This window comes from Pyxicephalus adspersus, chromosome 1 (assembly GCF_032062135.1).
Source record: "Pyxicephalus adspersus chromosome 1, UCB_Pads_2.0, whole genome shotgun sequence".
NCBI lineage: Eukaryota > Metazoa > Chordata > Amphibia > Anura > Pyxicephalidae > Pyxicephalus > Pyxicephalus adspersus.
Window position 1 is genome coordinate 32508096 of NC_092858.1, and position 26030 is coordinate 32534125.

A 26030-nucleotide genomic window follows, 5' to 3' on the forward strand; every position below is an offset into this window, starting at 1 on the left:
CACTGCAGGCTCCTTGGGGACACCCAAAATCATTACGTGGGCTTTCCCCTGAAGTCTGGCATCACAATTTATGATGTTTTACAAAATGCCTCCCTATCACATTCATCCCATCAAGGTCTAACTAACCCCCTTTCTCCAACTCACACATTATTGAAATGTAAAACAGAATTTTTTTTGTAGATTTTTTTCAGTATCGTGTGTAAGTGAACAAGCCATTTTATTTCATTTTTTGATGGCATGCTATGAAATACCATGGTAATATGGTTGCTCTCACAATGCTATCCTATATGTGCATACTTTTATTAATAATTAAAACAATATTTGTACCAAATGTAGTACTGAATTTTAAACACGTTACTTTACTTGCTTTTCCTAATTTCCAGGCTCCAGGTTGACTTTATTGCTACCAATATTTTAGTGTATATTCATTAAGTATGACTGTTTTCTGATACATCCAAGTGATTTAAGGCCCTTTCCCCTGCTTTTGCAAAGTGATGACTTGTTTCTAAAAAAAATATAAAAAAAACATAATATAGTAACCCGAGGACATTACTGTCTATAGCCACATCTATAGACCCATTTGCTTCCCTTGTGCTAGTAGGTGGATATGGTGTGGCATGAAATTTCACTTCCAGCACATGCAGTCTCATATATTGAATGGGCAGACATGGAATGATTGGTGTTGCAGACAGCCTATAGCTTGAAGAGCTGGTTGACAGCTTGGTTGGAGAAAAAGGGCTGATGGCCTTGGTCCGTTATCTTAAAAATGAGGTTGGAGCGAAGGCTATACAGGATGTGTTTACTGAGGATTGCACAATGAGCAAGAAAAAGTTCTTTACTTTGATACAAGAGAGGACTTGCTTTTAATGGTCTCAAATAACCCTGGACAATAATTGAAGTATACACTAGAAATCTTTAAGAGGGTACTCTTCACCCTTTTCCATTCACCACACAATTTTATTACCATTGCATATGCAATGGCATCATTGGCATAATAAGTCAAAGAAAAGCAACAACACTGTTTCTAAAATGATTGCAGTTTATTGCAGAAGAAATAGGACATTGTAAAAGTATACAACAAAGATAAGCGAGCGTTACATTGCACATTTTGTATTAAAGAAACATGTCTGACCCAACAGATTAGGTATCAGATTAGAAAATGGAGTAGGGGTCAACTACGGTCACTCCTAGTAGATATATATTCTATTGTTAGTAAAATATCTAGATATTACAGATATTCTACTGTTTGTTCAATTTAATTATGTATAAGACGATGTTATAGGGACAAAGTACCTAAATTCTGTTTTTTTTTCCGGTACATGGATATTATTGGTTATGGGAGGTTCATCAAGACAATGCTGGGGAAAAACCTTAGTTTCAAAATAAAAATCATCCATGGATGGATGCATAAAGCCTCCTGGTTAACCCCAATACTGCAAAATCTTTAAATTTAGAACATGGGTATCACTATTATGGCCAGATTGTAATGGTATTATATTACATGCAGCATTTAAAATGACAATTTAAAGCCTTCGGGAACTTGTGGAGGTCTTTGAGATAATTTTAACATTTGAGCTGCTGCCACTTCCAGAGCCATAGTTAGCCAGTTTTCCACTGCTTCCACTGAAGCTTCCTCCACCGATGCCTACACCACCATAGCTGCTGCTTCCTCCTCCGACACCGTATCCACCTCCTACACCGTATCCACTTCCGACACCGTATCCACTTCCACCTCCGATACCCATTCCACTTCCACCGCCGACACTGAGTCCACTTCCACCACCCATACCGTATCCACTGCTGCCTCCATAGGATGAGCTTACAACAGCTACAAGAATAAAGTTACATGGTACGTCAGGTTGAACTGCCACGAATACTATATATGGAATTAAATCTATGTATAAATCAGCAACATGGACTTACATATGTTCACAGGTCCTACGCCTTCCCCTAACATCCTGTAAGAAATAAGGCAAAGAAAAAATGCTTAAAATCTTCTTCAAAAACTGTTTGTAACACTTATTTTAACTCCTAATCTTTCTTGTCTTCTGTGGGTCCTTGTTACTGTCTTGTAAATCAGTAGTACCAAATCAGGGTTCCAAGGTTTGTTTTACAGATTGCAACCTTACCTAATAATAGGTTCCCAGTGATTGGCAAGAATAATAATATTTTTTAATTTGATGCAGATATGACCAAGTTAGTCATTATATATTAAATTATTACATTACTTACATATGATGATGATATTCATTTTTTAATGACCTAGTTGAAACTGGGCCCATATCTAGTAGCTCCACCACAATCAAGTAGACTCACTTGATATTAGTAGGTCAGGAGAAGGGAAATTTTCAAGGGAGATTAATGGAAGCTATCAGGCTGCGATGCTCGTACTTTGGCTTTAGGGCTATTTGTCTGGGTATAAATATCCAGAACAGATAAGGATTTCTGACACACATTTAAAAGATGCCTTGACTCATTTCTGTGCTGTCCCCTGCAAAACCTTATCTCACCACAGATTCTCTAGTTGGTTTTACAAAGACTAACTTATTTCAACCCAATTTTCATGAGCCCAGATTTTCACTGGCATACTCTAAATGTTTCTCCCCATTTTAGTCAGGCCCGGAGTACAGAAATGCAAAGAGCAGGACTGACATCATAACAACAGCACTATTTTACTTAGCACTGAAGACTGCCCACCGTTTTTTCAAGGGAGAAGAGGAATACAATACAATAAAGACATAACCACAGTAAAAAATGTTTTAAATAAGGCTGCAAGAGGTGTGTGTGTATGTAGTGAGGGTGGAAATATTAAAAGTTTGGAGTTTTGCTTGAAAAACATTGTGAGTTTACATTGTTAATTATGTTTTTTTTCTTACCTGCACTCCTCTCCTTCCAGCAGTTTTCTGTAGGTGGCAATTTCAATATCAAGGGCAAGTTTGACATTCATTAGTTCCTGATAGTCCTTTAGTTGGCGAGCCATGTCCTGCTTGGCCTTCTGCAGAGCGTCCTCCAATTCTGCAAGTTTCTGCTTGGCATCCTTAATTGCCAGCTCTCCACGTTCCTCTGCCTCAGCAATTGCAGCCTGCAGCTTGGCACACTTTTTAAACGGAACAGAAAAATTATTAGAATTTTCTTAATCCACATTTATGATGTATTACTTGACAACATATAGGAGAAACTCTTCTGCCAGATAACCTAAAATAACCAAGTAAGGTTAGGTTTTTCAATCAGTTTAAATCTCTCTGTAGCCAAAAATAGGCAAGTGCAGTTTTTTAATAGCTATGTTAAATTCCATAATACATACTTCCTGGCAGATGTAAAACCAGAGACAATGTAACACTGTAATAATCCTTTGTTTAAGAGAGAAGTGTTCATTCCTGACACTTATTGTTAATCCCTGAAGCTATTCCATATACCTGTTTCTTCACGTTTTCAATCTCAGAGCGCAGTCTGTTAATCATACGGTTCAGTTCAGATATTTCAGTTTTTGTGTTTCTCAGATCATCAGTGTGTCTGCCAGCAGATATCTGGAGCTCCTCATACTGCAGGAAAAAAACAAGAATTGGAATAAGTAAGTAAAGATGCACAACTAAGACCACAAGGATAAAACTAGAGTCATATTGGACTAAACTAAAGGACCAGAACCAAAGCCACACTGGAAAATCTTCAAGCCTTACACATATAATTAAAAAAGCATTACAATTAGGTAAATAAAATATTAGTGACATTATCTTTGTCTTCTTAAATAAACTGTCCATAATATGAAGTTTGGGGGGCACACATTTGTAATATAGGTAAATTCTTGGTTAGGATGGCACAAGTGCCACATAATAATAATATAATAATAGAGGGAATATCAAAGAATGATATTTTGTAAAACTGTGGACTGTATCATTTGAATATGAGTTAGAACTTACTTTAGTTTGATACCAGGATTCTGCTTCTTGGCGGCTTCTGTTGGCAATGTCTTCATACTGAGCTTTGACTTCTGCAATGATGCCATCCAGATCCAAAACTCTGTTGTTGTCCATGGTCAAAACGACCTGGGTATCTGAGATGTGTCCTTGCATTTGGAGAAGTTCCTAAATAAATTTGAAAGGTTGGTTAGTACGATTCCTTAGGTGTACAATAACAGATGTTGAAGGGAAGGATGGGAGAAACTTTTAAAATGAATTCACTGCTTAGGTAATCAATACATTTTTCTTTCATTTATTTTATACTGCATCATACCTGTACTTTGTCACCCTTATTGATTTTCAGTGCATGGGTGGTCAGACTGTTTAACTCTGTACCAAAGCCACTTGTTCAACTTTCAAAACTATATGAATGTTACTGAAAAAGATAAACTTTTTCCTTTTTAACAAAAAAATAATATTAATCAGGATTCATTAATAGGCTATCTGGTAAAAAGAAGTTAAAACTAGTTGTCATTAGCATGGTTAAAAAAAATGACTAGTGTGAGCTTTAGGGATGAATTACACCATAGTGCCTGCAGTTACAAAGGTCAGGTTTGATTTTTAACACTCTTTTACTGATTATTAAAAATATGTAAACCTCTGTCCATAGTCCATGCACAGGTGCACTTAAAATTATATTTGTAATCATGCCCCATAAAAGTCAATATACAGATAGTAAGCCCATTCTAATAATAAACTGTTTATGTAAAAATAGCTGTCATCCCATTAAATTATTGAGAATCTGCACCTGGCTGGTAGAATCAGCAGGTATGTCTTAAAGTTTGCAAGGGGCTCTGGGGAAAACAAAATTGGCTTTTGTTCATTTACATTTTTGCTAATCATTTACAGTATCCAATCTATATTATTAGAAGGGAAAGTGTACAGTATAAAGCACATGGTGGGCTGTAATTACCGCTTCATACAGGTTCCTCAGGAAGTTGATGTCATCAGTCAGGGCATCCACCTTGCATTCTAGTTCAACCTTGTTCATGTAGGCAGCATCCACATCCTAAAGCATAACATAGGAAAAGATTATTTATTGTTAAATAGACAAATTGCCTTATTACATATTGTCATGCCTAGAGCCATAGTGCACAATAACCCATAGCAATCATTAGGCTAGGAATTAAGTAACCAGCTGGGCATTCACTAACTGCATTGTTTTTTTTTAAACCCCTTTGATATATTTTTATATAATACTAATATATTACTTAATATTAGGTAATCAGGTTTTAAAAATCACCTTTTTAAGCACCACAAATTCATTCTCAGCTGCCGTTCTCTTGTTAATTTCATCTTCATATCTATAGAAAAGAAAACACGATAATGTAATTATTAAACATAGTTATGTCCACTGCATAATAACTAATACTAATACATAAAAGTAAGTATTTTATTTCATGGAGGATGTAATCACTCTGTTTTATATTGCAGCAAACCTGTCATCTCACATTTTACATTGCATGTAATGTGAAAGGGTCAAAAACAGTTCAGGTTTTGAATAAAACACATTCTTATGTATTCATTATGGAAAATCATGATTACAATAAACACTGATCAAGGCATAATCATCCTGGTTACTCAAGTAAAGATATGAAGGCTTCAGTTTATATATATGTTTTTTTAACAGTTCCTTGACTTGATAATAATTGCAGCTAAGTAAAAATTTATTTGCAAATTGATCTTTGATAAATATTTAGCCCAAACAAACCGTGCCTAATTGATTTGTTTGCAGGCCGTCCCATATATAGACATAATTTAATTTTTTTTTTACAAATGTAACAAGAGTCTTGCACTGTACTAATAAAGTAACAGAAAAAAATAAAAATGATTTAGACTTACTTGGTCTTGAAATCCTCAACGCAATCCTGCATTTGTCTGAGCTCTGCATCCAAACGAGATTTATCATTGCCTAGGCCGTCTAACTGTCTGCGGAGTGAAGTAATGTAGGCTTCAAAAAGAGGCTCAATGTTGTTTTTGACTGTTTTTACACCCTGCTCTTGCAAGAGATTCCATTTGGTCTCCAATACTTTATTCTGTTGCTCTAAGAAACGCACCTAAAATTTAACCAAAATCAGAGCAAAATTAACATGTCATGTCTGTGTTATTTTCACAAAAACAGAATAAATATTAGATGTAAGTAAAAATACCTTACCTTATCAATGAAAGATGCAAACTTATTGTTGAGGGTCTTAATCTGCTCTCTCTCTTCTGTGCGAACTCTCTGAATATTTGGATCAATTTCCAGATTCAGGGGAGCTAGGAGGCTCTGATTAATTGTGACCTCTTGTATCCCCCCAGGTGGGCACACTGGAAATCCAGCTTGTCCACCAATACCCTGACCAACACCGAACCCTTGACCAACACCAAACCCTTGACCAGCACCAAATCCAGAGCCCACTCCAAAGCCAGCTCCTGCACCAACTCCAAAGCCTGCTCCGCTACCAGCTCCAAACCCAGAGCCATATCCATAACGGGACTGGGAACTGTGTGAAATTCTTTTGCCGTATCCTAGGTTTTGGAGACTTCTGCTGCCAAAGCCACCAGAGCTGACCCGACCAGCACCTAAACCTCCACTGCTGGAGCGAACAGTTGAGTATGAGCTGAAGCTGTTTCGGTTTGCCCCAACTGGCACAGCAGAAGCAGTACTGAAGGTTTTTTTCATTGTTGTTTGGCGAGATACAGACATGGTCCTGTTACAAAATTGATGCTGAGGATGAGTGGAAAAGGAGGCAGAGTGAATGGCTCAGCAATGAAACTCTCCTTTTATCTGTCTCAGTATGTGGGTTTGGTCCAAGGACATGTATGTATCATCTTACCTCAATAATGGGTTTGGCATGCCCTGAAGCAGTCTAAACACTGAGCTCATCTGATTAACGCATACCTCTATTATATGAAGTACAAGAAATATGCAATAGCTTGTATTATGTGGGAAACTCTTCATCCGATAATTAATCACTGTTATAAACTAGCGTTTAAGTTTTGTCTTTGACACGCTTAGATCCTCAGTCTTCTGCTAATGTGCTTTTATATATAAAAAGACAAGAAAACCTTAAAAAGGTGAATAGATAGATAGATAGATAGAAAGATAGATAGATAAAAGAAAAAAGATTGACTGAAAAAATATAAATAGATATAAACTGATGTTAGAAAGACAGACCAAAAATGATGAATGAATAGAATGACAGAGAGAAATACAAACTGATGGTAGAAACGCTGATAAATAGATAAATAATAATAATCTGTGTTTATTAAGTGATCTCAAAGAATTCCCATAATATTTGAAATAATTCACATGTGCTTGTTTCATATAGCTCATATGCAATAGATTGTAATATGTGTAAAACTCTTCATCTGACAACTAATCACTGTTACAAGCCAGCATTTTTAGATTTGTCTTTGACATGTTTAGATCCTTAGTTTATTCTTATGCTTGTCTTCTTCTAATGTGCTTTGAAATTTGAGAAGACTGGAAAACGTAAGAAAGGTGAATGAATAGAAAGAATGACAGATAGATAGATAGATAGATAGATAGATAGATAGATAGATAGATAGTGATAATAGACTCTCTTTAGTTTGTATTTTATTAAGCGATAGCAACGAATACCCAAAATTGCCATAGTTCATGTGTGAATTTATCATGTATAGTTCAAATCCTTCTAAGAAAATTATTAAAATGCTGTTCATGTAAAATGCAGGATAGTGAATACATGTGCACAGTTAAAAAAACTTTATGAGCTTTTTCACTATACCAATCCCCCACCCTGTGAGAGGCTCATGTCTTTGGCATTTGTCAGTTGCTGGTCCGTTGTAGGTGCATGTAGAAGATTGCAGACACTGCAATGACTAAATGAAGCAATGTCACCTCCCTGGCTTGTGGTTAGAAAGATATTTTTTTTACAAACAGGTAAAGAATGTCTCATAAACACTTGCAAGCTGAGCATCCAACTTGTCAAATGAAGCAATGAGGATACAAAGGCTCGCCTGTTCTCTGCTGTAAGAGAATAGTTAGTTGTAGACCTAAACATAAACAATAATGTAAAATAAAATCATACATTGTATATTGTACAATAGCTGTAACTAGGAGCTCTGTTTGCAATGCTGTTGTTTTTGGGAAAGTTTTCTTGTTATTTCTTAACTTTAGGAAGGATTATATTTGAAATATGGTTTGCATACTTACTGTTTTACATTCTTTTTTATTTTCTTTTTCTTGTCTAAAAATTTTAATAAAGTATAGTAAATATTGTTTTGCTTTAAAAGTCAATCAAATCCAAAACTGACTTTCACATTTTGTTTGGAGCTGTCAATAGATGTAAAGAGATGTAATAATAGATGTTTGACTGTTTCCCAATAGTTGAGGGTGATCAGTATGGTAATGATAGCCTTCTTTCTTGACAATGGTTTAGTATAATTGTCCCTGCCGGTATTCCAGCATTCTGTTAAAAAAACAAATTCTCCTTTCCTCAATCCTGCACTGGGGTGGGGAGGTTATATAAGCTGCTTTGCATTGGTGAAGTAAAATCTATTCAAACTTTTTAGCAAACTACTATGCAGTTAACACAAAAAAGGATTAAAATACAATTTTTTTTTTATTGTTCTTCACATCAATGGACAAATGAAAACCCCTATCCTGCAATCCATTTAGCTATTCGTGTCCCTTAACAGAATATTTTCTGGTTGTGGGGAACTGTAATCCAGTGCTGCAAGATGTGCCCTCCCTGGTTGGTGTCCTCTCACCCCCTCATGTAGACATCGTCATTTCAATCTGTCCTTTAGATCCTGATAGGACTCGTTCTACTTGTTCCACTAGGACTAGTAAAATTTAAGAGCATGAAAAAAGGGAGAAAGAGAATTTTGAGAGATTTTTTCTTAACTCCTAATTACAGCAATTGGAATGGAATGGGTAGCTCAAGGTTTATCTGACAATGTACAGAAAAAAAGGTATATTAAAAGTAATAAAGTAAGGTCAAGCTCTGCCCAATCTCCGCCCATAAAATTTTGGCTGGAATATTTTTTAAGGGACTAAACAGAACCACAACCAAAGCTACAAATTATGTCAAGAATTGAACCTTAAAATACTTTTTTTGATCCATTCTTAGGACAAACAATCATGAATATAAAGCATTTATGCAGTGAGTACATTGTAGGTTAAGCATAGGGCTTTTCAATACCTTTGTATTAGTAGTTTTTCTTTTTTTTTAAGATTAGGTCACACGTGGGATCTATTAAATTTACTTTACCACCTCTGTAGTTTAATATACAGGTACTGAACTCTTTCCATTGTATGCCATGGAGTGACTGGCTACCTCACACCCTTAGTGTTTGCTGAGTTTCAGTCCTTACCACGTTAACTCCCTTCCAGCTGATCACAGCCTATAAAATATTACATCTTCAATTGGTCTCATTGCCCGTGATTGCTAATCTTCCTGCCTGACACAGCTTGCATAACCATTTTCCCACGTACAGTCTTACTACAGCCTGTGATTGGCCAAGATCCAATCAGATGCCAGTTACAAAAAGTTTTCAGAACCCTGAAAATGGAGCAGTGTAGACAAAAATCCCCACCCAGTTTATTATAGGGAACACTATGACAATTATCCTAACAGGTAGTATTGATATTAAAGGTATTTTGAAGCTCTATAAAAGTTAGATACCAAGAATCAGAAATGTTTTATTACTTATTGCAAGCTGTTGATGTGCCAGAAATACATGAAGCTCTGAATTTTCTGTAGTGGGCCGAATTAACATGTCTTTTTCTGTCTTTCTCACAGACACTCATTGCATACATTTACATGTGCATCTCAGCTGAATGTGGGAGCAAGAGCACATTGGTTTTCTTAAATATTTTGATACACTTCCATTTTATTGCCATAATAAATTTTACTGCCACATCAAGGGGGCTGAATATCATCTATGCCAGAGGTCCTCAACCCCTGGTCCGCGGCCGCAGATCTGGCCAGTGTACCCACCAGTGGGGTCAGAAGAAGGACCCTGCTTGGGGGGGCGCACCTGCCAGAGCCGTGGACCATGTCTCCCGGAGATATTGCAGGCTCAATGAGGTGGGTGAGTAGTGTCTCAGGTCTGAGCCTGCAATGGGAGAGTGGGCAGGTTCTGGAATCATGACGTCACTCTGGGGGGAAGTTTCTTCCCCTTTGAGTGACACATGGCTCCCAGCGTATGCGCGGACCGCATAAAAACAAAACTGTATCTGTATAGATCAGTTTTACTTTGCTTTAAATAAATATTCACCAAAAGTTTTTTTTTGGTATTATGCAATGAACACTCATGACTGATGGATTAGTCAATATTCAATAATTGACCTCAAATAATGACTTGACATGGATTTAAATTTGCCCACAGACACCATTTATTGAATAACTATTAATATCAATAAGAGCAAAAAATATCATGTCATAATCAAAAAAACATATCAAACATAAATGGACAAGTATTGCCAGAAGAGGGTCTTTAAGTGTCAAAGATCACTAACCAAGATCATATCTAAGCAACGCCCAATTCCTTGCTGCAGCTAGGAAGGAGCAGCTGTTAGAGCGGCTCAAAAATTGAATATATATATAGACTGACTTTTACCAAGCGACTGCAATCTGGTAAAACCAACAACAACCCATCAAAAGGAACCATCTTATGAACCTTTTTTTATAATGATTTCAAGTTAAAAAAAAAACCCTGACCCTGCCAGGCTGTTGTGACAAAACAAAAGACCTCTAAAAGGGTAGAATGAATGCCTTTGTCTTGTCCCATTCCCCCTTGATCGCACTTTACTATCTGACCAACAACTACCAATTGGACAAAACTCCTTAATTGTTTACGTACAGTTTCCTCATTTAATCCTTTAAGTGGGCTATTCATCCTTTCAGTTGTGTAAGACTACATACAAATGTGAGATGGTTCTCAGCTGATACGAATGGTTGTGCTTGTTTCTGACATGTGAACAGCAGTTTCCAGACATCGTCATAGTATGAATATCATGGTATTATTGGTATGATTTAATGCTACACGCATCTGAAACTGTGTATTCCTGAATTCCAGAGGCCTTGAGACCTCCTGTGTACCCAGAGAATTTGTTCCAAAGTTCCAGTGTCCTTATGATTTCCTGTGTACCCTTAAAGTTCCAGTGTTCCTAAATGTCCCTTCCAAAGTTCTAGTGTTCCTGAGAGCTCTTGTATACCCCAAGAGTTCTCACATTCCTGCATGACCCCAGTGTTCTTGAGTTCCTGTGTGCCCATGGTGTCCCTGTATGTCCCCAAAGTCCCTGTGTACTAGTGACTCAGAATTCCTGATTGTCACTTGTATCCCAGTGATGCATATCACTGATGTTGCAGCATCATCTCAATGCTCCACTACCTTTGCAACAGATACTTTGGTGTTACTCCATGTAATAAGCCAACTCAGGCATTATTCCATCTTCAGCTACAAGCTTCAGACTGTATTTCCTATGCTTTCTTGCCTGCTGTACTTTTACTAGGTCAATTTCTTTTTTCTTTTTTATACACTTCATTGAATACTACATATTACTACATTGATATTATTATTAATACATGGATTTCATGGATAAACTTCTTTATAAACTTCTATAACTTCTTTAGTTATCTTTAGACATTCAGACATTAGTTGTCATCAGTCAAACAATTCACAATAGTCAAACTGTACAAAAGACAAAGAAATTAATAAAGTTTATGAAAGATCCTTTTTTTATTTTGTGTTACAAGATACAGAGCAGATGCAAGCTCATACAGCAAGCCTTGTGAATACCAAAATGTTTGATGACACTTTTGGACACTTATAGTTTAATAAAATAGTGGTAAAAAATCAAATTGTAGTAACCACAGTTTATATTATTCTGGTCCCACTACAGGTAATTAATATTTGTAAGACATGAAACCTATTTAGTAAGATGAAATGCAAATTGCATTAAACAACCTCAACTTATCTGATTTTGGATTACTTTATATAAGACCAATTAGCATGGCTAGATACGTAGCTTGGCAATTGGTAGGTATGTTATATGATGGAAGGCTGTATAACAAGCTTCTCTGTCTGCTCATGAAGTTCCAATATAACTATTTTTCTTTATCAATCAAGTTGATTTTTCATCATGTTAAGCAGGAGGTATTTGTCAGTGGGGAAAAAAACTTTTTTAATTTGTAGGAAAGTTGTTCTGAAAGCCTCAACTGAAGAAACACTTAAGAAACTGCAAAGTTACAGCCAACAATCATGTCAATCGTTTAAGTTCACCTGCACTTAAGTAATACAGAGTATCAAGGACAATAGAGGTTATTTCTCCTTCTGATGACAATTACATCACAATTAATGTGGATTATGCAGACTTAAACACAAAGTGTACTTTTTTATTTAGTTTCCCACTGAACACAAAACTAGAAAAAGCAAAAGAGAATAGTCTGGTGGTAATGCAGTAACTTAATATAGTAGCAAGCAGAAGATATGGATTTGCAGCCTGCCAAGTGGAGTATGAGAAATTTAACTTCTGTAGCTTGACTGGCTGGACACAAATCTTACGCCGCTGCCACCACCACCACCGCCAGATGAGATGCCATATCCTGAAGAGCTGGCAGAGCTGAATCCAAAGCCTCCGGAAGAGCCGCCATAACCACCTGCACCAAAGCCGCTACCAAAGCTTCCTCCAGCTCCACCGCCACCAGCTGCCAGGGAGGTCTTTCCAGTGACCACAGCTGTAAACAGCATAAAAAATAATTATTTTTTGTATATAAATATTAGTAAGACAAATGGTGTCAAATGAAACAATGTATGTTTAACAAAAAGACATATAAAGTATCTAGAATACTTACAAATGCTCACGTTGTTGTCTGTGGTCAACCTAAAAAATAGGGGAAAGGTTTTCATTAATTAAAAAGGGCTACAAAAATGTCCTTTATAGTAAAATGTAATGATAAAAGCATCAGATTCCAAAAAATATAGTAAATACACAATATGCTTGTTACATTTTCTATCATTGTTATGCCATATTTGGCAGTGCAAAACAATTCAATGTAGTTAATAAAAACTGCCTACAAACTATTGTATTTCAACATATTCATTTGACAAATTAAGCCATTTCCAAAGGCCTATTTTCTAATACTTATTGAATAAAATAAGTAAATAATATGTATTTAAATATGAAGTTTTGGTATTTGTTCCCTTTTGATCTGTTAAATATACCACTGAAAGTTGGATGTGCCAGAGATCACGTGCTTTCTTGTGTCCTGAGCACTCTGCAGGCCCATCCTAAGCAGTGTTGGCTCCAACCAGTTTACCTCTGTGAACTACAGAGCACCTGCCTCCTAAGGTTTGGAGATTAAGAGATATGTAAGAGATTTGGAGATATGTTTTAGGATTGAAGCCTGAAAAGTCTAGAATCTGCCATTACACTTACTATAATGAATCTTTCTCCTACCATAAATATCAGTGATTTATTCATCTGCAGTTATTGACACACAGCAGAAGAATTGCTTACCTGGTCTCTTCTCCTTCCAGAAGTTTCCTGTAGGTGGCAATTTCAACATCCAAAGCCAGTTTGACATTCATCAGTTCCTGGTATTCTCTTAGTTGGCGAGCCATCTCTTGTTTTGCCTTCTGAAGAGCTGCTTCAAGCTCAGCCAATTTTGCTTGAGCGTCCTTCAGGACAAGCTCTCCACGGTCCTCTGCCTCAGCAATGGCTGTCTGAAGTTTGGCATTCTACATGAAATATTGAAAATTTGTTAAAAATCCTTAAATTGTGAAAACTCAAAGTGAATGATAACAATTTGTAATAGTGTGAGGTTAAAAAAAATTAAACAGAGCAGTGTTTTTCATACACTTGTTCTTCGTAGACATTTCATGCTATTTTGTACCAAATATCCAGTCATATAAATCATTTTCTAATACAACAGTAATGTAATTTTACTTTGTACTGTGATTATTATGTCCTCTTTTATCTGTTCTTGTACATTGTGTTAAAGAGAGATGATGGCACAATATACCAAGAGTTGCAGCTCACTCATTTTGAATGTATCCAAAAATTGATCCTGCAAGTTTTTGTGGATTACCATGCCTTGTGATGTTCCATATGTGTGTCAGTGCTGCATTGGGGTGCCATTCAGCATGGCAAGAACTGAAATTTAGAATTTATTGCACTACAATGCAAAAATGCACATATTGGGCCTGGTTTATCAAAGCTCCGCAAGACTGGTGAAGTTAGACTATCATGGGAAAACCTGGATGAGCCAACAAACCTGGAATGGACTTCTTAAAAATCATTAGCTATTAGTTGGTTCTGGACCAGATCATTTGTATGTTTGCTAGATCATCAAAGATCATTCATGATATCTTCTATCTTCTCCAGGCTTTATTAAATCCGGCCCAATGTGTGTCAACATGTGTTGAATATGTGAAAGCATTCGTGTGCATGTTACCCTTTTTTATTGTTGCTTAGAGTTTAGCCACACTTTTGGCTCCAGCTCCAGAAGATAGCCAAATCTATGGTACATAGCAACTTACATTGCTTGCTAATAGTAGTGCTCATTGTAGTCATAGTGCTAAAATTACAGACATATACATATGCATTCTATAAACCAGCTGCGACCTTTATATCACACTATATTACATGTATTTCAAAGCTAGTATCAAAGCCTTAGCCATGTTCATACTCATGAACCATAAATTACTCATGGACCTTAAAATCTAAATTCTTAAAAACATATGAAAAAGCTACTACCAAAAGCATAGATTGCCATCATTAAGTAAAACATCAGCAAAGTGCATTTTGAGGTCATATAGACCTTCTCAAGGTTACATAGGTAGCTACCATGCTAGTTCGTGTTGTGCAGCTCAAATTGTGTAAATTATCTCATGTGCAGCTATCATAAGATCCCTTGTACAGAGAGTATCTGCACTAAATATGGAGGCCACCTGGGAGTTAGCAAACTCTAGCCAGCCTGCATGGCATGTCCCTTCTCCACAGCACTCCTCCGTGCACAAATGCCTCACAAACCGAGATTGATTCTCACAATACAAGCAATCATATGTCAGCAGAATGTCAGAAAGAGCTAAATGTTTGCAGTACTAAGCATCTTAATTACATGCTTCAAATTATGAATAATGCTTTGATACTTAAAGGAAATGTATGCAATGTAGTGTGATTCATTTATGTGTAGCAACAATTTTATTGGTGAAATATGTGAATGTTTGGTTCTCTTTTAACAAGTAGAAACCAGTTTTTGCACTCAACAAAGATACAACTGATTCCTTTGAGCAGAGGCATTTTAATAAAGCTTCATTTTAAACGTTTACAGTATAGAACTAAAGTTGCCTTAGGTGATATAAAACAAAACATAAAAAAGGTGTTTGGTACAAAAATGTTTGCAACCCTGCTAAGGTCAGGGGTAAAAATGTATTGGAACAGGAATTATAATAAGTTTCATTTTACTTTTGCATCTTATTTTCTACTGACAAATTGGAGTTCAAACTTATAAAAATTAATTAATTTCTTCAGGTTTTCTACAATGCAGAGTTGTTTTTTGATGTTGTTTGCTGGTAATATTTTTACTTTGTTATTACAATGTCCTACCTGCTTTTTCACATTTTCAATCTCAGCACGAAGCCTCTGGACTTTGCGGTTAAGCTCAGAGATCTCATTCTTGGTATTGCGAAGAACATCACCTTGTGCACCAGCAGATGCTTGCAGCTCCTTGACCTATTGTTAAAAAAAGTAATAAGAACTATGAGAAACAATAATAGGTATCTATGACCCAATTTACATATTAAACAGCAAATTGGTCTTTCAGTTTCTAAACATCACCTTGGGTATTTACCACAATACACGCACCTTGACTTGGTAGACAGACTCAGCTTCTGCTCTGCTTTTCTTGGCAATGTCCTCATACTGAGCCTTCACCTCAGCGATGATACTGTCCAAATCCAAAGCTCTGTTGTTGTCCATGGAGAGGATGACTGAAGTGTCGGTGATTTGAGCCTGGAGCTGAGCCATTTCCTAAGAAAAATATATACCAGTATATCTCAATCAATTTATTAGTTAGGGCTCCAAGTTAGCAAACTGAATTATCACTCTGAAAATTGCAGTAAATGCAAATTTTGCAAAGAATACCCAACCACTTGCAAAAACAGAAATTGTGATTGCACATGAAAGGCTAAAGTCAGTAGCGCCTCTCCTCATACATTAAGTTGAATGAAAGTTCCCTTGGAAGCTGACTATTGTAATCAGTCTACATTCTTTTACTGTATCAGCCCTGTTATGTTGACATTATTTAGCATTTTTTGTTCTGCATAGATATACTGTAGCTTCACAAAAATTACAACCTGGATATAAAAAAACACAATTTCAGTCAAATAGAGTAAAGTGTGGTGGAATTATTTCTGTGGTCTGAATACATAAGTTTTATAATGTTTATATGATAATAATGGATGGCTTACTTGTTCATAGAGGGTCCTGAGGAAATTGATCTCATCAGTTAAAGCATCAACCTTAGCTTCAAGTTCCACCTTGTTCATGTAGGCAGCATCTACATCCTAAAATAGTAACAAAATATGTTAAATTTTTATACAGTTATATTTAATATGTAGTTATAGAATATATATGAGCTATATATAAAATGTATATTTTCTGCTGTCTTTGTATTGCTGTTCATTGAATTCTGAAATTTCTAAATTTTTCAAGTAACTGCAACAGTCAGTTTAGTTTATGTATAATACTAGCTAAGTGAGTTAATTTTGTCTTCGTCAATCAGCTGTACACCAATCATACCATCTCTCTTTTATTACTGAGTATTATTATTTTTATTAATCTGAATTTGTTATCCGCACAAGTCTTGTTCTCTAGCATTGATCTATACCTGTCTCTGTATTATCTACTCTCCATTCCTTTTCTAACTCCCATCGCAAGCTTTAAACTCTACATGTTGTAGCCTGTGTTCCCAACTATCTTTTCTTCACAATTGTTTTCTTCTACTGTTACTGTTCTATGCAACAGTCTAACACCCTTAACTTCTCAATGATCCATATCCAGGATATATGCATTTCCATTACAGTTCAGTTTTGTCTACAGTATATGTATTACCACTTAGTGACCAGTCCAGGGGTGTAGTGGGGCGGGCACAGGTGGGAACGCCGTGCCCCCATTTTTTTTGGGAATGGGCACCCATGCTCACTCTTATTTTAAAAGAATTCTTTGATGGTCTGTGGCTCTGGCCGGTCAGGAGAAAGACCCCGCTGGGGGGGGGGAGGGGGACCGGCCTGAGCCACGGACCATGTCTCCTGTATAAAATCGCAGGCTCAGAGCAGTGGGCAGGTTGTCTCTCTGAACACAACCCGCCCACTCTCCCTTCGCAAGTCTGAGTCTGGTCTGAGTGGACGGGTTCTGGTATCATGACGTCACTCTGGGGAAAGTTTCTCTTCCCCTTTGAGTGACACATAGGCAGGGGTATAGTGGGGCAGGGATGTCACATATAATATCGTGTCCGCTCTTTATTTTTTTATGACTACACCCCTGGATCAGTCACCAGAGTTTGATCCTCATGGACCACTGTTTGGTGTTTGTGCAAATCCCGAGTACTGTTTTTAATATGAATGTTAACAATTATTTGCACCAATCACCAAAATACCTGTAATAACCCCTCAGTGTCCTGTCTCCACAGTACTTGGATAACCCACAGTGTCCATTCTCTAGCATACATTATTGCTTTAGTGATCAGTTTTCTGGGTATTCATATTAAACTTTAAATGCACAAACTACAGAATATATACATTATTTTAAGTGACTGGTCCCAAAGATATATGCATTTACATCTCAGTTACCAGTTGCCAGAGTACATTTTGCCCAGAGCATAGCTAGACCCTTAATGGGAAGTCAAAACACTAGATCTATAGACAAACAGTTGGATACTCAACTAACTATGTATTTTTATGGTCAGATAATGTCTATATGTCATACAGTATTCTTTAGTTTATGTTCACCTTTATTGTTAGGACTTGAAACCGATTACTATGAATCTTAAAAAACCAACAATTTCATTTTATATTTTACTGTCATGTACAAACCAATAAATTAGTAATGTTCTCAGACAAGTATGTATCTCAACTTACTAACTTACCTTCTTAAGTATCACAAATTCATTCTCTGCTGATGTCCTCTTGTTAATTTCATCTTCATATCTGCATAAAATAGGAATGGGAATGCCCTTTAAAATCGTTTTCAATGGGATTTGTAATACAATACAAGCTATAAAATGTTAAAAAATGTGGGCTTTTTTCTGTTGTTGGAGGTAAGCATCTGTCTAACCCGTAGGATGTAAGGTGTAAGGTAGCATGTAAGGATGCTGTCTGTGACCACACCTATCTTCTTCTTTTAGGTATCACATATAAATGTAAAATAGGTAACCTGCAGGATTAAATGAAGCCAGTGGTTTAAGTATAAGCAGAAGGTATGTCTTTTTTTTTTGAGTTTTTGATTTTGTTGCATTCTGAAAGTGGGAAACAAAACTGAATTGGTACTGTGAGAGTTGTCCAGAATGACCTAATACAGAAGGTTAATTTTTTTGTATAATGCAGACACTTTTATATAAACTTCAGTTCTGTTGTTGTTTGCTTGCTAAACCCTGCTCCAGGACATACTAAAGTACTTGAAAAACTTTTGTGGATACCTATTATAAAATTTTGCATTTCATTAACATGATAACATTGATTAAAATGAATTAATTAAAAAAAATGTCAGTTTGCAAAAAATAAATAAATAAAAAAATTTGTGCAATGTACAAGTATGTACAACAGATGTCACTTACTTGTTCTTGAAATCATCCACTAAGTCTTGCATGTTTCTAAGTTCCCCATCCAGTCTATATTTATCATTTTGAAGAGCATCAAACTGTCTCTTAAGGCTGTTGATGTATGCATCAAATATAGCTTCGATATTGCCCCTGCCTTGGGATCCACCCTTAAATTGACCTCCTTGTTCTTGCAGAAGGTTCCATTTTGTTTCAAGTACTTTGTTTTGTTGCTCAAGGAACCGTACCTAATGGCAAACATAAGCAATTATGTACACTATACTATGAACAGAAATACTATTACAAGAAAATTTCCCTTATAGGTCTTGCATTTCTTACAAAATTGCCTAACCTAACTCATATATATTCTTTTATAATGTTAATAATAGACAGCTTAAAGATTTTACAGAAGACCAATTGGAAAAAAATCTATCATTCATCATTAAGGTTGGGACATTATTTATTGTGGAAATAAGAGCAATACAATGCATTACCATCTATTGGCTAATAGCTATATATAAGTCTTAGCTAAATATATTTGCAAGCAAATTCAACTAACTATAGTATGCATCTTTAAAACAAAGTTATAAATCCTGTTCTAAAGAAAAATAACATATGATAGCATAACAGATTCTTACCTTATCAATGAAGGAGGCAAATTTATTGTTCAAAGTTTTAATTTGTTCCCTTTCTTGGACTCGAACTTTCTGTATATTAGGGTCGATCTCCAAGTTCAGTGGTGCCAGAAGACTTTGGTTAATTGTAACCTCTTGAATACCAGCTTGGACTCCCCCAGCACCAAACCCTTGACCTCCAGCTGCTCCACCACCGAAGCCACCACCAACTCCTACATTATAGCCAAACAAACCACCTTGAGCACCTGCGGTACTGATGGAGATGGTCTTTCCACCTCCCACATTAAAGAGACTTCTGCTACCAAAGCCTCCTGAACTGGATCTAACAGATCCTCCAGCTCTTCCAGCACCTCCGGCACCTCCAGCACCTCCAGCACCAAAACCATCAAAGCCTCCACTACTTCTGGACACAGAGAATGAGCTGAAACCCTTCCTCTGGACTCCTCCACCAAACTGCTTATATTGACTCATTGTGGCTTAGAATTTGAAAATATGAAAAAATGAATAAACAGATAAAAGAGATGGGTGATAGAGACAGGGAGCCTCTGAGTACAGGCTTAAGGAAAGTGTCCTATATATACTCTGTGTTTGGCCTGTGCTGGGCAGAGGATATCATTTTACAGAATTAATATGCTTGACATGCCTGGAAGCAAGGACAGAAAAAAAGTGCCTTTTTGCTTTAAACATTTCTCTGACTAAAATTTTAGGAATGACATTGCTCCAAGGCTTTAATTATGCGCAGCATATACAAGCAGGTGATAACAGTTATCCAGGTAACCAGGTAACATTACCAGGTTACATAATCATGTGTGAAATAAGTAAATACTTTAAAAAAATAGTCAATTTTTTTAGTATTTGCAAAAACTATTGCATTGCATTTTCAGGTGGCCTGAAGGTTTTCAGCTCTAAAACTAGTGAAATCACTAAATCAGACAGTAGAAATTATATGAATTAAAACTACAACTGCCATCATCTTTTTTGATAAATGATGGTTGATGATATGCTGAGCTGGTTGCTGTTCTATTCTGAAAATTTGGCTAGAACTGGGTAATGGTTGAAATGCTAATTGAACAATGTTGGCTGATAGATCTCAAGATTAGTATAATATTGAGGTTTGTTTGTTTTTTTTTTTTGTTTTTTTTTATAGGTTGGTTTAAAAGACTAAATGAGTCTTTGAAACTTTAGAGACTTTAGATTTATGGAATGCTATATATTGCCTTCTATGTTTGATATGTGCAAGTTTTTATTGGGTTTCAATAAAGATTGCAAAGCCAATAGTCAAACATCCATCAATTTTGCCAATTTGGAATAAGTGGGAACCTAGAAAAGTACAATAAAAAAAGGACTAGGACATGGACAAGTCAAATGTTGGTCGCAAAGACAGAGGTGAAGGGAGAGGGGTGGTGGCATGAAAACTAACACCAAACTCAAAATATTGCTATGTTTTATATCCTGCAATGAGTAAAACTAGGATACTGACCTTGTTGAAATAGCTGTGCACATGGTGAAGCGTTACCCAATTTTATATTTGTACTGGTACTTATAGTATGCATGCTAGATAACATCACATCAATATAAAATTGACCATTTTAATGAAAAGCTAGCAGGACTAAACAAAGTTAAAATGCTGATGATTTATTGTTATTGCTCTTGTGTATGTTGTCCTACTTACCTGTTGAAGTGAATCAAATGAAATGTATTCTTGTCACAGTCCCATATTCACAAAATTATAGGGTAGCTAGCTGTATAGAGGTAGTAAACTGTGGTTCTGTACTGTGGTACTTTTCCCATATGAAACACACCCAACTGAGCAACTGAGTTGGTCTTTTTGTATGACATATTTAAAAGTTCTTATTTACAGTTAAAGAGTAAATAAAATCATGTTTTTTTCCAGAAAAAAAAGCCACTAATACTTTCATCCAAGTTGACAAGGGCGGACTTTATGTCTGTCTATACTGAGCCTCAAATAACATAGATGGTAAATCGAGTGATTGTAAACCCAATTAATGGACTTCTCCTATTTATGGCCTCATGGATTTTTAACTATTTATTTGAAAGTGTTTTGTTACATCTGTTTGATCAGTGCAGGCAAATTTTTTGTTCTGCATGGTAAAAATCTAGTGCTACCCAGTGCAGTCTGGAATGTTATACAATCATACAGTTTCCCTCATTAGGAAATGAGCATAGAAAATTAAGCAGTTTTTAATATAACATGAATAGGTTGTCAAAGATGGGTTTTTGGCCATTTTCAACCCTGATAACTTTATAACATGTTACTTTCCTAAAGCTCATCTTCCTGTATAGGGTCATTTCTAAAAAATAATAAATTCATACGTCTATATAGCGCAATACACAACACCTCTGTGTTCGATGTGTACAACATTCTCAGTGGATTCAAAACAGATCTGCAGGGAATGTTTATGCAGCATATGGTAGGAGTATATTATCCTGGATGAATTTTATAAACTTTTTACCTAAATTTATTAATATATTTATTGTTTTATTTCGCAAGTCAAGTTTTGAATGTGGGACTTATTCTAGATCTCACGATAGTTGCATATTATATATATTTATATTCACTTAAATGAACTTGTTTAAACATTACAACTCAAATGAACTTGATTTTTTTATATGGTATATTATAGTCCAGATTAGAAATTATATATAAATTTCAGATTGCATAAAAGCTCAGCTGGACTTCACACTAGGTATCTACTCGTTGCGCTGTGTTGAGAAGTACTTTAATATTAATATTTTCTCTGAAATAGTAACATATTGCATTTTTTTAAATAATTTAAATGTATTAGGAGTTGGGTTTGGAGTTGGATTTGGCACATTTTTTTTGACTCCTTGTACCCAGTAATTGCTTCAACTCCATTATTCTCACCCCACAAGCTTCATGATCATTGTAAAACATCAAATTGTCAGCAGAAATTGTATTTAGTTTAGTATTTAGTAAGGTCAGCTTCAAAGCAATTTATACAAACTTTCTGCTGGCTTTAGCTAAACTTTTACAAGTCTCATATTCATCACTCACTTTTAAAAATCTGGTCTATGCAGATTGCCTACTGCCTGTACAATACATTATTCATTATAATTATTTGAAATTGTGCTGCAAGTTTAAATTTGTGCACACATATCCACAAAATGTCACCCTGAGCTGATCATTTTTTATTGGTGTGGTCCAGCTCCAAAGTGACTGGATGGATTAGCAATATTTCACAACTATAGATCCTACCTTTTCTTCATGCTCTTTTTACATTCTCACTGCTTTTGGAAGTAAATAATTATTCCTAGATCTTTCTACTACTTCTGATGTATAATACACAACATTAAATAAATTAAAAATTCAGCACAGTGGAAAGAGACCCCTTACAAATGACAAATTAGATGCACACGCCTCACAGGGATCTCACTTCTGGCAACCCTAAGAGACATAACCTTTAGAGAATTGAATGTTCTTGTGTATTGTCCAGTTACTGCATTTCTAATCTCCATTGGAAGCATTTATCCTCACTTCCTGTCCTGACAACGTTGTGAAGACACAAAGCGTGGGGAACTCTCCTAAAGCAATACAAACAAATATATACAATATATAAAATGCTTTTCTACTTGCAGTAGTGGGAAGTTAAAATCCTTGGCAGATTTTCAACTATATTTTTAAAAATATAGAAAAGAACTTTGTACGCCAAAGTCAGATTTTTATATTTGTCTGTGCTGCTGTTGCAGACTTGTTTCCACTTCCTGTCTAGTGAAACCTTTGTCAGCAAGACAGAAAGTAAGGATAGATGTTCTTTTGGAGCTCTGGTTTGCAGTAACAGGATTTTCAATGCTTTACTACTTTAAAATCTAAAAAGAAAGTTTTACAGTTGACTTACACAAGGGCATTGAAATCCGTGTGCATTTATAAAATGAGTGCAGTTTTTACTATATTATTTTTATTTTAAAGAGAATGAATTACCATTTTAGGCATACAAACATCCCCATATTTTGCAACCAAAAGAAATGAATCACCTTCTTAGCAGAATATTGAAATTTGTTTGGCATGAAAAATCCCATTTTAAATTCCATGGTAGAGAATAGTGGTGTTTGGATATAATATTTAATTATTAATTTTATATAAGATGAATGATATCCTTACAAAATAATGGTTTAAATTCACACTCTATACACTACATTAAGTGACACACACACTTTATTTAGATTTTAAATGCATTGTCATTCATCCCTATGGAAGGTGGTTTTTGTAAGAAACCCCCCAAAAAAGAAGTCTCAAGAAGCATTTTTTTTTATTATTGTTTAATGGTCAAAATTATTTAATTAGTAATTCCATACTTAATCATTTGCTCACTCACCCACTTACACTAGTTAATTTACTCTCCTTTACTAATTTCTAACACAGTATAATTATGTTGTATGCTTTTACTGTACTAAAAATGCATTATTTTACTTTCCAATGTGATTGTATCTAAATACATATATACCTATATCTTGAGATATATATATATATATATATATATATAAAACCCAATATAGATTTACTAAAGATGTAATTAGAGTTGAGATTTTCTGACAAGACTGTTTTTTTCTGAAAACACTGGACAGCCTATAGCACTATAAATTAGGAGATGAGATGGGGCTGTCAGTTTTCCAGCCCTTAGGAAAGAGGGTAATGGTTTGAGCCTCTCACGTTCCATGTACCTACTCATTATGGAGTATGGCCACATTGTTAACATAGTTTTAGTAACACGTTCCTGCTTGCTATTTTTTAAAGGAAAATTTAAAAGTGTTATTTATTACATGGGAATAATGTGTAGTAAATTTTGTTTCAGTATATCAGTATATGCCCTGCGGTCTTATTTTCTGCAACTCCCTTTTATCGGTGCCTGTATTCATTTATCCTATTGGATGATGGATTTAGAACAACAAAAATAACAAGAATATATAATAGGAGTATATTTATAATTAATTTGCTGTCCAAATAATGCAGCGCTCAGACAAAATGTGCAGTTGGCACACTTACAGATCTATCTTTTTATGTGCAAAAGGGTATTTTTAATAATCCTGTCTTTGGTAGACATATGTAACATTCTTTTGGGGGCACCATTGTTCTACCTAACTCTTCCTAGGCTCTATCCTTCCCCTTGCTAAGCAATATTGTGTTCCCCTTCCTGGGGCACTAAAATGAAGACATTCTTTCTCCAAAAGACGCTCTTATTTTCTTTGCATGTCTTTTTATTTATTCTATTTCTGACACATTGTTGTCTATTACGTTGTATATTACATCCTGGCTGGTGTTTATTTTCTCAGTTGCTTCTTGCTGTGCAATTTGCAACTGAAGGTATTCCTTAGAGTTGGCTTAGTCGAAGTATTGGATCTCTCTGTACATTCATTTTAGAGGCTTAATATCTATAGGAAATTGAAGCCACACATTTCATTGTATTTAAACCATGCCTGTTCTTGGCATGGTGTGCGCTGTGTGTCTTCTCTTTGTTAATTTCTAAATGTAAGTGTATGCAGATGTGTTCAGGGCGATTGCATGACACATTGGGTGCTCCTTCTCTTTGCATCTTCTCATGCTCTGAGTAGAAAGTACTTTAGTGGTGATGTATTATTTTCTTGTAAGTTCAAGGTATCATGATAACAGCCCCTTCCCCCAGGATGACACTTAGATGGATTGCTCCCATTCTCTACTCCATAGAACAGCTTTTTTTTTCCTCTTCACCATCTTCGCCACACTTTCCCCTGCTTTTAGGACCATTTACATGAATTAGAGAACAAAAACGTAGTTGTCATTCTATGGAGAGGAAAGTAGTATCAGTTCTTTTAAAGACCATATTGCACCTAGTCATAGCCAAGCATCTAACTGATTCCTCAAGTGTACACCTCTGCTTAGGTCTGGAGCAGCAGCTTTGATTAGAGAGTCTTCACCAATATTGTGTCAAAACAAGAAAAGAAAGAGATGGAGAAAAAAGCAGATTATGCAAAGGAAAAACTACTACAACTATTATTCTGCCTCTTACAGTCCTAGTTAGATACATAGCTTTCTCCTATAAAGAACTGGCAGAAACAGAAGAAAGTAGCAATAACAAAAAGTGTAGGAAATATCAATGTTTTAAACTAATTTATTAATTGTAGAGATAAAAATTGAAAATTTGGTATCAATAAATGTAACAAACTTCAATGAAATTCAATTCAAATTTCACTAATTCAGCTTTGAGGGCAGCATTGCAACTGATACACAATCACAATGGAATTTAAATCAAAAGCTGAAGTAGAATCAGGCTGGTTTGCCTACAGCCATTGGGTTGTAAAAGAAGGAACCAGGGGTTGTATTCAGAGCCCAAACAGCCCATGGTAAGGAATAATAAACCACAGAAAATGGTTAGATCACTGAAATGAAGAGTAAGGAAAATGCTAAATAAATTGAATTGGCATCAAAGTAAGAGAATAAATATCATCCAATGGGAGCAAGTTATTTGAAATAAAAATTCCGATCACTGTCTATTAAGGATAGGAAGTGAAGAGGTTTCAGCAAAATTAACTTTAATTAAATTGACTCTTTCTAAAACAAAATGTATGTTTAGCTTTACATACACTTAAAAATAGTGCAGTGCACATGGTTTAAACGTATACATCTACATGCA

At 35.7% G+C, this 26030-nt stretch overlaps 2 protein-coding genes across 2 annotated transcripts; both read right to left on the bottom strand.

Moving 5' to 3' along the window:
• Window positions 1–1028: 1028 nt before the first annotated feature.
• LOC140326684 (keratin, type II cytoskeletal cochleal-like) lies at window positions 1029–6682 on the bottom strand. Its single transcript, XM_072405517.1, has 9 exons — window positions 6112–6682; window positions 5799–6013; window positions 5200–5260; window positions 4870–4965; window positions 3918–4082; window positions 3417–3542; window positions 2877–3097; window positions 1924–1958; window positions 1029–1828 (listed from the first exon to the last, which is right to left on the bottom strand). The coding sequence occupies exons 1-9, from the start codon at window positions 6643–6645 to the stop codon at window positions 1524–1526; spliced, it is 1758 nt and encodes a 585-aa protein (XP_072261618.1). The 5' UTR covers window positions 6646–6682; the 3' UTR covers window positions 1029–1523.
• Window positions 6683–12455: 5773 nt separating this feature from the next.
• Window positions 12456–19854, bottom strand: LOC140326691 (keratin, type II cytoskeletal cochleal-like). The gene is made up of 9 exons (XM_072405530.1): window positions 19387–19854; window positions 18767–18996; window positions 18080–18140; window positions 16404–16499; window positions 15799–15963; window positions 15541–15666; window positions 13450–13670; window positions 12785–12813; window positions 12456–12667 (listed from the first exon to the last, which is right to left on the bottom strand). The coding sequence occupies exons 1-9, from the start codon at window positions 19852–19854 to the stop codon at window positions 12456–12458; spliced, it is 1608 nt and encodes a 535-aa protein (XP_072261631.1).
• Window positions 19855–26030: the final 6176 nt, after the last annotated feature.